The following is a 14,227-nucleotide window of genomic DNA, read 5'->3' on the forward strand; positions in this document are numbered from 1 at the left end:
GAAATCTCATTTTCTTTCCAATTATATCTACTATTTTTAAAGTATCAGACATTCTTTTTTTCCCATTTCCTCCCTAATTTTTCAGGGCTCCTACTTGGCTGGCTTGGCCAGTCCCTGGGCACTGGCCTGCCCTGTGGCCCAAGGCGCACTGCCCTCCTCTGGGCCTCCGTGTTCCTGACGGGGAAAGGGGTGCTCTGGGGGCAGCGTCAGGCGAAGTAGGTGTAGAAGAAGATGTTGACGCATATGAGGAGGATGGCGTTGACAGCGCAGATGCGACCCCAGAAGGCGTGTCTCTGGGATGCTCGGCCATCACCTGGGGGTGGTGGGAGGAACGGGCAGATGAGGGTCACAGGGTCCCACCCAGTGCCCTTGCCTGCCATCCTGCCACAGGTGGGAGCAAAAGGGGGGCCTAGGGTCACACACACACACCTGCTTTCACTCCCGAGGGCAGGTCCTGAGCCAGAGTCCACCAGGTCAGGTTCTGGATCTACAGGGAAGGGTGGGGTGAGTCCAGACAGGGGTCGGAGACGGAAAGAGGGCAGGGACCAGGTTAGATGGAGTTACAGGTCAAGACCTAGAAGATTCCTGAGTCAGAGAGGGTCACAAGCCAGGGGTGAGGGCAGGCTCACCTGAACACCCTGGGGGTGTGGTGTCAGCAGGCTCCCAGCTACCAGCACAGCCCCGCTGAGCAGGAAGAGGGCCACAGCGAAGTGCAAGTAGTGGACGCCACGAAGGATGGGGGGCCGCGTGTCAGGGTAGCCGCAGGGCGGGACTGGGTGCAAGAACTCCAGCACCAACCTCGTGGCACCCACCGCCAGCCCCGCCATCAGGCCCCAGAAGGCTCCCTGGAGGAGAAGGCAGGGCCGCTGGGGCCTCGGGAGGAAGGCCAGGCCTCCCCCACTCGGCACCCAGGCAGCAGGGGAGGTGAGCCCTGAAGCCTCCTGCTCTACCCACATCCCACCTGCTCATTGGCCCGCCGCCAGAAGATGCCCAGGACGAAGACCGCGGTCACCGGTGGGGCCAGGGAGCTGGTCACCGACTGCATGTAGATGAAAAGCTGCCCGCCGTTGGAGCCCTGCAGGGCGGGGATCCAAGCCACACTCACGCCAATGAGCACCACGATGACCAGCCTGCAGGCGGCAGGGGCGGGCCATCCTCAAGACCCCACCCCTCCCCCACCTCCCCTGGGTCACTGAGGCTGCCTCTCCATCTGTACCCTGCTGCTGGAGCTCCAGCCTCCTCCCTGGCCCCTGCTCCTCTCCTCCAGGGATGGGGCTGGCCTTGCCCTTTCCAGACTCTTCCATGGCTCCCTGCTGCCTGCAGGAACTGCCCCCGACTCAGCCTGCGTGCTCCCAGTCATCCCTGCAGTCTCCCCCTGGTCTTCTGTCCATTTTGAAGGCCCGACCCCGCCTTTCTAGGTTTGCTGCGTCTCCCACTCCTGGGGGCAGCAGCCTTATCCATTAGTTCACTGCTGCATCTCCCGGCACACAGTAGGCGCTCAATACACATTTGTGAATGAACTGTTGCCTTCACATTCAGCCCAGACTGAACCCCTGGTGGTTCCTCAAACCCTGGAGGACCTTTGAAGGAGTCAGGACCTCTGGCGGCACACCCCACCCTCTGCTGTGTGTGGTTTGAAGCTCCTCCCCCTGCCCCACTGTGTGGACACCTCCTTTCAGCTCCTGCCTGCCTCTGGCTGGTGTGAGCCACCCCCCCACCCACTAGCAGGGACATGTTTCACTCATTCCTCCATGAAGCACTCATGAGGAGCCTGCCCAAGAGAAGGACAGGGTGTTGGGGCTCAGTCTTGGTGACAAGTGGGCCTGGTTTCTGCCCTGCCCCCAGAGTGGGGTGTTCTGTCATCATGTGCTCAGGGCTGGGCTGAGGGAGCCCAGAGGAAGCATCAATCCAGGAGGGCTTCCAGGAAGAGGGTGCCCTACGGCATTGGGGGACAGAACTGGAGCAAGGTGTCTATATGCTCCTCTCTGCTTAAGGGCCCCTTGCCTGTATCCTGGGTCACCTGGGTGTCCCTCACCCCCAAGGTGGGTGACAGGTGGGACCCTCCAGGACCCCAAAAGGACAGCAAGAGGCCAGGTGTGCAGCTGGGCGGGTCCTCCCCTTCCCGGCCTGAGGGAGAGGGTGGAGGAAGGAGGCGCCCCCTTGATTAGGGCTAATTAACCCTCCGCCTGGCAGGCGGCGGGCGCTGCCCTCTTCAAAGGCACAGGCAGGCTGCACCCCACCCTCCTTGCACAGGCCCCGCGTCCAACACCAGACTCAGCATCTCTCACAGGGCTGGGCCTCTGCAGCCGGCCTAAAGCGTGGCCCTGGCCCTCACTGGCCTCTGGGGTTTGCTCTTCTGACTCAGCCCCCACCAGGCTGCCAGAAGGACCCCAAAATCAGAGGCTATTCCTTCTGCCTGGAATGCCCTAATCAGCTCCTTCCCCAGCAAAACCTCCTTATCTTCCAAAGCCCAGCTTGAGGTCCTCCTCCTCCAGGAAGTCTTCCTCTCCCCCTGCCCCACACCCCATTCTGCTGTCAGGATGACAGGCCCTCTCCATTGTCCCTGGGCTTCAGCTGTGGTCACTTGAGGGGAGCCCCTCAAGGCCAGGTGTCTCTGAGATCTCTCTGGGTTCCAGGGAGGCCCGGTACTAGCGGGCTGAATAACAGGAGTGGGTGCAGGGAGGACCAGGGAGTGAGGCTCGGGATGCCAGTCATGAAGTGATCACACCCCAAGGCCTGTGATGGCTCCTCCAGCCCCCGCACCTGAGGAGACCTGTGGGGTCCCCAGCGTCCCCATGATGCCAGGCTCCTGGGGGACCCCTGCTGCCCTGCCCTGTGTCCTGTCTCTTCAGAGACCCAGAGCCCGAATGGTGGAAACACAGCTTGAGCAGTGCTGTTTTAGGCAGGGAGCAGGCTGGAGGTATTGGGGGCATGCTGGTACTTCAAGAGGGCAGATGGTAGGGCTGAGCCCTGGGGCCAGAGAGGGTGAGCAGCCAGGCCCACATCACACAGCTGTGCGTCCACAGGCAGGCTGGCAGGGCCCAGGGTGGGCTTGCCTGAGTGGTTGGGCATGAAGATGGGCCAAGGGTGCTGGGGGCTGCAAGGGGGTAGGCCGCATGGAGGGGAAACCAGCTCAGTACTTTGGCCAGGAAGCAGCAGGCAGGGGCCATGGAGCCACCAAAGGGGCCCTGAGGCTGCCGTGTCCAGCCAGGGGGGTGAGGCACACCTTGGGCGGTAGGAGAATGCCCAGTCCCGGCATCCGGGAGGCTGGAGCTGGAGGGGCTCAGGGAGTCACCTGGCTGGGAAAGGTGGCCCAGGTGCCAACCCTGGGAGCGGAGGGAAGGGCTCCCTGCCCCGGAGGAGGCCCGGGCCACGCGGGAGCCCACACCTGCCAGCTGGCATGTTCCAACACAGGCAGCTGTGCTGCGTCACGGGACGGCTGCCTGGAGCTCAAGGGACCCCACCCTGAGGACGGGTGCCATGCACTCTCAGCCAGAGGGGGCACTGCTGGGTCAAGCCCAGCACCAGAGAGCAGGGTCCCCGGGGCGGGCAAAGTGGGGGTTGCATGGCTCAGAGGGAGATAGGTGGAGGTGGGGCTCCTGAGAGGGCACCAGCTCCCCTTCACCAATCACAGAGTCTCAGCCCGGGAGCTTCTGGGGAGTTAGCTGAGCTTGGGGATGGAGGGCCGGGCCAGACACAGCTACACACACAGGAGGGGCGTCAGAACACCAGTGGGACCTACGAGGCCTGCCTCATCTATGGGAGCCACTGGGCTCTAGTTCCTACAGGGGGCTTCCAGGGGAGGGGACTCAGTCCTTGCCCGGGAGTATCAGGTGGGTTGCCAGGAGGAGGGGCACTTGAGCAGATTCTAGAGAGATTAGGTGAGTCATGGAGGGATAAGGATGGGATTAGTAGGGCTCAAAGGATGTGGGCAGAAGCTCGATGGGCCCAGAGGGACAGCTACAGCCTGGGTGTGGCCACGCCCAAGCACTGGCTCCCAAAATCTCTGCAGCAAGTGGGATACAAGAGGGGACTAGGGCTCAGACCCAGGGAAGACATCTCTGGATGTTGGGGAAGGGGGCTTTCCCACCAGACTCCCTCAGAGGTCCCGACTGGAGTAAGAGAGCTACCCAGGATGGGCATGGCCATACGGAAGGTGGGGGCAGGATGTTCTGGCCTCTCCTCTCCTCTCCTTCCTGGCATCGTTCTATCTGCAGCCAGCAAACTCCTACTCATCCTCAATGCCCACCTCTGGGGGGTCCTCCTGGGCTGAGGGTGTGCTGGGGAAGCCCTCCTCCCTTCCCCTCCTGCATACCGTCCCACCAGCAGCAGTTCCCGCTCGCCCGCACAGGGCCGCAGCCGCCTCCAGACGTCCATGGTAAAGAGGGTGCTGCTGCTGTTGAAGATGGAGGTCAGCGAGGACATGAGCGCAGCCATCATCACAGCGACCATCAGCCCCCGCAGACCTGGGGGAGGGGCACAGGCCGCTGTGACCTCCCTGGGCTGCTCCCGGGCCCTGCTGATGAGGCCCCTCCAAGTGCCCGAAGGCAGAGGCCCAGAAGGGTGGGCGTGAGGGTGTTGGAGGTGGTGGGAGGAAGACCCTGACTCGGGAGGCTGGGGCTGACAGTGGGCTCCTGCAGCTGCAGGCAACACGTCTGTTCTCAGCCTCTTGTTTCTACAGAGCTTCCAGTTGACAGAGTGCTTCCACACCCAAACTTCATCTGATGGGTGAGGAGTTGGAAGCTCAGAGAGGGGAAGAGAGTTGCCCAGAGAGGCACAGAAGGCCAAAGAGAAAACCCAGGGGTAGTGGGGAAATGACAAGGGACCCTCAGCCTGGAGCCCACACCCCTGGGGTTTCTGCTACTTCTTGTGCATGGCTGCCAGGCAAGCTGAGGGCCCCTATCTTGTTGGCTCCAGGGGAGAGGAGATAAGGCTGCCCAACTGGGGGATAAAGCCCTTGAAAATGAATGAAGGGCCCACATTGAGGTGGGCAAGGCCCTGCTGTGCAAGGCCTCCTGGGGGTTGTAGGCTCGAAAGGGGCTGAGGGTACAGAGGACTCAGTGCTGTGTGACTTTAGGTTGGTTGGCTCCCTCTCTGGGCTGTGGCACAAGTCTGTCTCCAAAGTTTCTTGTGCTTTTTCTTCAAGTGTCTAACCACCTCCTCCACCTCTGCAGATTCCCTGTCTATCCTCCATCCCCCACAACACCTATACACCCATCCCTGACTCCAGGAAGTACCACCTCCTCTGAGGGCTCAGCCTTGTAGATGCCACTGCTTGCCTGGCCCTGGTTCTGCGTCTGACCTGCTGTGTGACTTTCAGGCATCTCATAGCCCTCTCTGTTCACTAGGCTGGCTGAGATGGGGCCCAAAGCAAAGTGAGTTAAATCATGGTTTCTCCCCAGACATTTCTCCAACCTCCTGCTCTTGCTCAAGGAGGTGGATTACCTTGCGGATTATTCTCCTCCCATTTCTCAGGCGGGGAGCTCAAGACCTTGGAGCTGGATCTCTAGGGGTTGTGGTGAGCCCCTCAGAAGAGTGGAGGCAGACGATGCCCCAAGGTGCAAGCCCACAGGGCACACAACCCCTGTGCCAGTCAACTCCTGTGCCAGTCAGTTTCCCTGTGTTGTGCTTAATCCCACAGCCATGCTGAGGGGTGAGTATGCATCATTACCCCCAATTTACAAACGAGGACACGAAGCTGTGAGCAGGGAAGAGGCTTGCCCAGGCCTGGTCTGGGAGGGAGGGAGGGAGAGAGGAGCAGGGTGGGGTCTGAGCTCCCACGGTGGGACACTGAGAATCCAGAGGTGAAGCCAGCAGAGGACAGCCGTCTCTGCTGGCTTCAGTAGGGCCACACCCCTCACCCTGTGTTCTGCTTTCATACCCTGTATCACACTGGCCGGGAATGTGGAAATGGCCAAAACACGCCCATGTTCTCTGGTCTGCAGGGTCTCAGGGAGGCAGCAGCTATAGGCTCAAGGCAGGGCTGGGCCCCTTGGGCCCCGGCAGAGTCAACAGTGGGCTTGGGGGCCAGAGAGACTGAGCTCTGTGTCTGAGCCACAAGCTACAAGCCCGGGACAAGTCACTTTCCTCTCATCTGTGTCTCAGTTGCCACGTCTGTAAACAGAGCTAAGAACGCTGCCTCATAACATATAGGAGAGGTTGTTTGTGAGTGGGCCTGACACCCAGCAGGCCTGAAAGATGAGAGCATGGCAGCCTTTCTTGGGGCCAGGGCCAGCACGGGCTAAGAGGATCCCCCAGCCCAGAGTTCAGACCCCAGCTTTGCAGCTCGCTTGTCATCTGAACTTGGTCAGGGCACCTTGGGTCCCAGTTTCCCCATCTGTAAAGTTGGGATGATAAGGGACTTCCCTGGTGGTCCAGGGAACCCTGGGTCCTAGTTTCCCCATCTGTAAAGCCAGGATGATAAGGGACTTCCCTGGAGTTCTGTGCTTCCACCGCAGGGGATGCAGTTTCGATCCCTAGTCAGGGAACTCAGATCCCATATGCCTTGCAGGGTTGCAAAAAATTTAAAAAAAACAAAAACAAAAAACAAAGAAGGTATGATGATTAGAGCACCAGGCTTCCTGAGAAGTAGGTGCAGGTCAGTCCTGTGAGAGCCCCTGGGCATGGTGCTTGGTGCATGGTGGGTACCCTACATGTTTTCTGATTCCTTTCCTCTTTTCCCCCAGGAGCAGAACATCCCACCCAGGTGTCACACAGCATCATGCTGGATCTAGAGTGGCCTCCACCACCCCCAGGGCCCCTTGTCAGACCCAGCCAGGGCCTCACCTGTGGGCATCAGCTCCATGACCAGCTTGGGGTAGGCGATGTTGGAGCAGCCGATCTCAGCCCCGCAGGCCCGCAGGCACTCAGCCGGCACCACACAGCCCACATCATCTACAGGAGAAGGATACTCAGTGTCCCCGGCCTGCCCCCCACCCTGGGGTGGGCAAGCAGCCTGGCTGGACCTGCTCTGTTACTACCTGCGATCAGCTGCTGCTCGGCCCTGGGCCTCGGTTTCCCGGCCAGGGTGACAGACAAGGAGCACTATTCTGTCCCTGGACACCCTCTCTCCCTGCCTTCCTGTCCATCACCACGAGTCTGTCCATATCCACGATGCTGGCTCCCTCTCCCCACATGGGGCTGGGGCTCCCCTGCAGGGCTGCCCACCCAAGCAGCAGTCAGCGGTCAGTCTACCATCTGCTGTCTCCCTTCCCCACCTCCTGCCCCCAGCCCTTCTCCCCAGAGGAGCAGGTGAAGGCCCTCCCCTCTGACTGTCTCCAATAGCTTCCAGAGGACTCTTCAAACAAGAAGGGAGTTCCCCCTACAAGACTCTCCAGATGCCAGGCTCCTCCAGGCCGGTATCCTTCTGCACCCTCCTCTCATGGCATCCCAGCCTCCCCCCACCCAACCTCCCTCTCCCAGGCCTTCCCAGGGGCTGCTCAAAAGTCACCTCCTCCATCTGGGCCATAAGAATGGGACCAGGTTTTGCTGCAGACACTCCCCATGGTGGAGATAGAGCCCATTGCATGCCCTCTGAGTGGACGTCCAGGGCCTAGACCCAGACCCGGACTGAATCTGAAGTCTCCGCCTCCCTCCCAGCACCATCAGCCCTGACCCCTGGGTTTTCAGCGGTGGCGGGGGCAGGGAGGGGGGCAGAGGAAGGCAGAGAGTGAGCTGCACTCAGAGAGAACAGGAAACGGGCATGCAGCCGCTTGGCACAGGGGTCTGTTTGGGGCCAGAATGTTTCCACGTGTAGCATCGACATTTCTGTCACCCAGAGCCCTCCTCATGGACCGAGCACTCCTGGGTTAAGATCCCTCCTTAGATGCCCAACCCACCGTAGAGGGTCTCGGGTCTCCTCCCTTGAGCCAGTGGGACTGGAGTAACATCACTCCGTCTCCATGATCCTCAGCCCGTCTCCAGCCCAGCCTCTCCTGAGCGCCAGGTCCTAGGACATCTGTACCGATAAGCCCCCAGGCTGCCCTCCCTCTGCACTGCCAGTCCGCCAGCCCCCAGCCTGAGGGGGCTCCTCCCATCACCTGCCCCCTCCACTGGGCTCCCTCCACCTGCTGCTTTGTCTTCTCACTGGCCCTCTTCCACCCTCTGCAGCCTCATCCTTTCAAACTCACTGCTTTGCTCTTATCACTTCTCAGGAGCCCCTTCCCCAACCCTGGAGCCCATGGCTTCCTGGAAAAAATTCCTTTCTACGACATTCAGACAGTCAACATTCGAGGCCCTGGACAGCTGGGCCCAGGTCCTGTCCTCCCAGCACCCGAGCCGGCCACCCTGACCTGCTTGTATTTTCTCACACACACCCAGCACCCCGACGCCTTTGTGCCTGGGCAGACGCGGCTGGGCTGCCTACTCCCACTGCTCCTGCTCCGTCCCTACCTTTGTTTGCCTCCTGCTTCACGCCTGCTGCAAAGGGCTTGCTCTCGGAGGCTTTCCATAACTGTCCCCCAACCCCTCCCAGGCAGAGCAGCTTCCTCCCAAGGCCTCCTAAAGCCCAGGGTTGAATCACAATTATTTGTTTGCATATTTCACCTCCTCCACCAGACTGGGAGCTCCCCAAGGGCGGACACTGGCTTTGAATCACCTCTGCTCCCAGGTATCACCCAGTCCAGGGCTGGGCCCAGAGAAGATACTCTGTGAACATCTGTGAATGAATGAGTGAGTAAATAAGTGAATGGTTGGAGGCAGGGGAAAGGCACAAAAGGCCAGGAGGAAAGGGAGAAAGGAGCCCTTGAAGCCCTAGTGGGGAGTTCAGGCACTGTTTGATCCAGCTGCCTTGCCCACAACTGTGCAGATGTAAGAACTCAGGGCCAGAAAGGGCATAACTTGCCCAGGATACATAGTCAGACCCAGGATACAGCCCCGGGTCCCCTGGAGGGACTCTGGGTCCAGGTGAGGGCAGGTGACTGGCCCCTCCCAACAGGTTTTGGGCTTGGACTGGCCGGCTCTGGCACCTGGAGGACTCAGCCCTTCCAGAGGGATGGATGAAGAGTCACAGCTGCATAATGGCTTGGAAAGCCCGAGTCAGGAGATTCTGCCCAGGTTTATTCAGCCCGTCGCAGCCCATTGCAGGCTCCCGGGATGGGGCCCTGCCTCTGGGCACCTCAGGGTTTGTGCTGAGCATCAGGAAAGAACCACCTCTCTTTTGTGACAGCCGCAGAGGTGTCGTCGCCACCTAAACACCGGCCCCCATTTGTGCCAACTCAGGACTGAGCAGCCTCAGGCCGAAGGCAAGGCCAGAGGCCTGGGTGAGAGGCTTTGGCCTTGTCTGGTGCTGGACTCTGCAGGCCTGCGGGGGTATCCCCACCCAGCAGGGGCCCACGCTGGGAGCCTGGGGGCCTTCTCCCTCTCTGCCCGCCACGTCCTCCCTCCCTTCTGCCAGTACCAAGTCCAGTCACTGGGCTTGGGGGCCAGGGGGGCTGTACCACCTACCCCCTGTAACCCACTCCCTGTGGGAGCTTCTAAGACTGTCAGTCTGCCCATACTCCTTCCTGCTCACAGCCTCCTGTGGCGCCCATTGCCTGCAGGAATGACCATGGGGCTCTAGCTGGGCACTACAGCCTCTGGCTCACACGGCCACCCTAACTACCACCAAAATTTCACCCACAACTCCAGGCCTCTGTGTCTGCTGCTCCCTCTGCCTGGAACACCCTTCTGAAACCCAGGGAGCTCCTCCTGACTCCTCTCGGCTCTAAGGCAGCCCCCTCCAAGGGCGCCTTCCTGCCTCTCCAGAGATGATGCCGCAGGAGCCCCTGGGGGAGCCTGGGCCCCAGGCATGCACAGCATCAGCCCACGAGTGGCAGGTTGTGCCTGTGTTTGTTGACTGACTGAATGACTCTCTTCTAAGCTGGTCACTCAACACACCACCCCAGGGAGTAAACAGGGTGCTCCCCACTCTCAGGCCAGCCTGGCTCATCCTTGGGAGCCAGTCTAGACACTGATGTTGCAGGAGGAAGCGGGAGAAAAGAAAAGCACACAGACCTGCGTTTGGGTCCAGTTCTCCCAAACCCATACCGTGTGCATGCTCAGTCAATTCAGTTGTGTCCAGCTCTTTGCGACCCCATGGACTGTAGCCCACCAGACTTTTCTCTCCATGAGATTATCTAGGCAAGAATACTGAAGTGGGTTGCCATGCCCTCCTCCACGGAATGTTCCCGGCCCAGGGATCAAACCCTTGTCTCTTACATCTCTTGCATTGGCAGGCAGGTTCTTTACCACTGAACCACCTAGGAAGCCTCCCATACTGTGTGGTCCTGGGAAATTGATCTTGGGCTGTTTCCTCCTCGGTAAAGCCCTTCTGGGGACATCCACAGCCAATGACTCAACCTAAACTTCACACCTCACACAAATATTAACTCAAAATAGACCACAGATTTAAGTGTAAACTATCAAACTTCAAGGAAAAAAAATAGGAGAATATCATCAGAATTTAGGGCAAACGAAGAGTTTTTAGACTTAACATCAAAAGCATAATCCATAAAATGAAAAATTGACAAAATAGAGCTCATCAGAACTAAAGCTGTGGGGATTTCCCTGGAGGTCCAATGATTAAGACTGAGCCCTCACTGCTGAGGGCCTGGGTTCAATCCCTGGTGGGGGAACTAAATTCCACAAACTGCACAGTGTGACCAAAAAAAACCCAAACAAACAAACAAAATCAAAAAGAAGAAAAACAAATGAAAAAAACTAAAGCTTTTGCTTTGTGTAAAATATCATCAGTGAAAAGGATGAAAAGAAAAGCTGCAGAAACAAATTCAATAAAATCACAGGAAACAAGATCCATACTCAGAATCTGTTATTTACGGATTGCCACCTGATGCGTATACGGATTATATACGCTGAGTGAACTGTCAGAAAGAGAAATTTAGAAAACAATCTTATTCTTTTTAATGCTATTTACAACATGTAAAAAATTGCTATTCATTTATGTATTGTAAATATGCTGCTTACAATACATTAAAATTTACAATAGCATAAAAAAATAAGATACCTAGGAATAAATTTAACCAAGGAGAGGAAAGATTTGTACACTGAAAACTATAAGACACTGAAATAAACTGAAGAAGACACACCAAAAAATGAAAAGATATTTCATGCTTACAGATGAGAAGAATTAATAGTGTTAAACTATCCATACTACCCACAGTGATCCATAGATTCAATTCAGTCCCTATCTAAATTCCAATGATATTTTTCACAGAGATATTAAAAACCATCTTAAAATATTTGGATGGAACCAATAAAAGATCCTGAGTAGCCAATGGAATTTTTAAGAAAGAAAAACAAAGCTGGAGGCATCACAGGCCCTGATTTCAAACCAAATCATAAAGCTGTAGTAATCAAAACAGTGTGGTACTGGCACCAAACAGACACATAGATCCATGGAACAGAATAGAGAGCCCAGAAGCAAAGTGAAAATGAAACTGTTAGTCACTCAGTCATGTCCAACTCTGTGACCCCATGGACTACAGCCCACCAGGCTCCTCTGTCCATGGAATCCTCTAAGCAAGAATACTGGAGTGGGTAGTCATTCCCTTCTCCATGGAATTTTCTTGACTCAGGGATCGAACCCAGGTCTCCAGACTTGCAGGCAGATCTTCTCACATACACGGTCAATTGATTTAAAACAAAGGAGTCAAGGATATACAATGGGGAAAGGATAGTTTTTGCAATAAATAGCGTTGGGAAAACTGGACAGTGACATGCAAAGGAATGAAACTGGACTCCTGTCTCACACCACATGCAGAAATCAATTTAAAGTGGCTTAAAGATTTGAATGAAGACCAGGTACCATAAAACTCCTAGAAGAAAACATAGATGGTAGCTCCTTGACATCAGTCTTGGCCATGACTTTTTGGATTTGACAACAAAAGCAAAGGCAAAAAAAAGTGAAAAGCAAAAACAAACAAATAAAACAACTGGGACTACATCAAACTGAAAAGGACACAATCAACAAAATGAAAAGGTATCTTGAAGAATGTGAGAAAATATTTGCAAATTGTATATTTGGTAAGGAGCTAATATCCAAAATATGTAAAGAATTTACGCAACTCAGTATCTAAGACTAAAACCCACAAACAAACCCCCAAAATCTGCTTCAAAGATGGGCAGAGGAACTAAACAGACATTTTCCCAAAGGAAACAAATGGCCAACAGGTATGTGTCAAGTACCTGTTCAGTTCAGTCAGTTCAGTCGCTCAGTCGTGTCCGACTCTTTGCGACCCCATGAATCACAGCACGCCAGGCCTCCCTGTCCTTTACCAACTCCCGGAGTTCACTCAAACTCATGTCCATCGAGTCAGTGATGCCATCCAGCCATCTCATTCTTCGTCGTCCCCTTCTCCTCCTGCCCCCAATCCCTCCCAGCATCAGAGTCTTTTCCAGTGAGTCAACTCTTCCTGTACAATATCACTAATCATCAGGGGAATGCAAATCAAAACCACAATAAGCTATCACCTCACACCTGCAAGAAGGGCTATTATAAAAACAGGAGAGATAACAAGAGCTGGCCAGGATGTGAAGAAAAGGAAACACTTGTACACTGTTGGTGGGAATGTAAATTGGTGCAGCCACTGTGGAAACAGAATGGAGGTTCCTTAAAAATTTATAAACAGAACTACCATATGATTCAGCAGTCCCACAAATAGGTACATATTTTAAGGAAATGAAATCACCACCTTGAAGAGACATTTGCACTCCTGTTCATTGCAGCTTTGTTCACAACAGCCAAGATACGTGAGAGTTGGTCCATAAAGAAAGCTGAGCACTGAAGAATTGATGCTTTTGAACTGTGGTGTTGGAGAAGAGACTGCAAGGAGATCCACCCAATCCATCCTAAAGGAGATCAGTCCTGGGTGTTCATTGGAAGGACTGATGCTGAAGCTGAAACTCCAATACTTTGGCCACCTGATGCGAAGAGCTGACTCATTTGAAAAGACCCTGATGCTGGGAAAGATTGAGGGCATGAGAAGGGGACGACAGAGGATAAGATGGTTGGATGGCATCACCAACTCAATGGACATGGGTTTGGGTGGACTCCGGGAGTTGGTGATGGACAGGGAGGCCTGGCGTGCTGCAGTTCATAGGGTCACAAAGAGTCAGACATGACTGAGTGACTGAACTGAACAATACTTTCGGTGAATGGACAAAGATGTGATGCTCATATAGATATATGTGAAAATATCACTCAATGACTTCCCTGGTGGTCCCGTGGCTAAGACTCCACATTTCCAATGCAGGGGGTATGGGTTCCATCCCTGGTCAGGGAACTAGATCCCACATGCTGTAACCAAGGCCCAGTGCAATCAAATAAATAAAATAAATATTGGAAAAGAAAATATTATTCAGTCATGGGAAGGAAAGACATCCTGCCATTTGTAACAATGTGAATAGATCTCAAGGCTTTTACTCTGAGTGATATAAGCCAGACAGAGAAAGATAAATGCCATATGATATCCCTTGTATGTGGAGGCTAAGAATGCCAAACTCATAGAAATAAAGACAAGAATACCATGGAGTACAATCAGCAACAGAAAGGAATGAGCTCCCAATATATGTTGATGCAAACGAATCACCAGAGGAGAATGGATCAGTGGTGGCCAGAGTTAGGGTGGAGATAGTCTGACTGCAGGGGGACAGTTCTAGACTGTGACAGTGGTTACGCAAACCTACGCATGTGATGAGGTTGAACACACAAGCACATAAACAAGCACACGTAAGCTGGTGAAATCTGAACCAGCTTTCTGGCTGTGGTTATCACACTGTGGTTATACAAGATGGCACCACTGGGGGAGACTGGGTGAAGAGTGCCTGCAAGCTCTCTGCTGGTTTTTCAACATCTTCCTATGATTCTAAAATTACGGGCAGGTAACTGGAGGGCTGGAGGCCCTTCAGCCCTGAGAGCCAGGACTCCCTTCATGAACCCAGGGCCTCTGAGCAGGGGAAGAACAAAACGAGATGCCGAGGCCCAGAGACAGTCTTGTTGGGGTCCCCAGCAGCAGAGGCCATGAGCCAGGCTTCAGGGCTCCCAGTGCCGTGCTCACCCTGGGGGGCCGCCTCCCTCCCACCTCTGACCCCACGTATGGGGTGGGGGTGGGGAGGCAGGTGTGTGTGCACCTACCTGGGAGGTGCTGGGGGCACCTGAAGGAGCACCGTGTTCAGACACAATGTAAAGCCCCCGGGCCAGGGCAGAGGGCAGGACCCAGTGATGGGACCA

At 55.4% G+C, this 14,227-nt stretch overlaps 1 protein-coding gene across 1 annotated transcript in view; it reads right to left on the bottom strand.

The window, feature by feature from the left end:
* Positions 1-31: 31 nt before the first annotated feature.
* The window catches only part of SLC5A10 (solute carrier family 5 member 10), a 52,456-nt gene continuing 38,260 nt past the window's right edge, over positions 32-14,227 (bottom strand). The window contains exons 8-13 of the mRNA XM_055407431.2: positions 6,787-6,894; positions 4,316-4,466; positions 962-1,130; positions 630-845; positions 430-487; positions 32-313 (exon numbers count right to left, since the gene is read on the bottom strand). Of these exons, the coding sequence (XP_055263406.1) occupies positions 207-313; positions 430-487; positions 630-845; positions 962-1,130; positions 4,316-4,466; positions 6,787-6,894 (809 nt within the window). The 3' untranslated portion in view covers positions 32-206. The remainder of the gene's footprint in view (positions 314-429; positions 488-629; positions 846-961; positions 1,131-4,315; positions 4,467-6,786; positions 6,895-14,227) is intronic.

The sequence above is a fragment of the Moschus berezovskii genome, chromosome 20, assembly GCF_049115385.1.
Source record: "Moschus berezovskii isolate FMDL1 chromosome 20, NW_MosBer_1.0, whole genome shotgun sequence".
Taxonomy (NCBI): Eukaryota; Metazoa; Chordata; class Mammalia; order Artiodactyla; family Moschidae; genus Moschus; species Moschus berezovskii.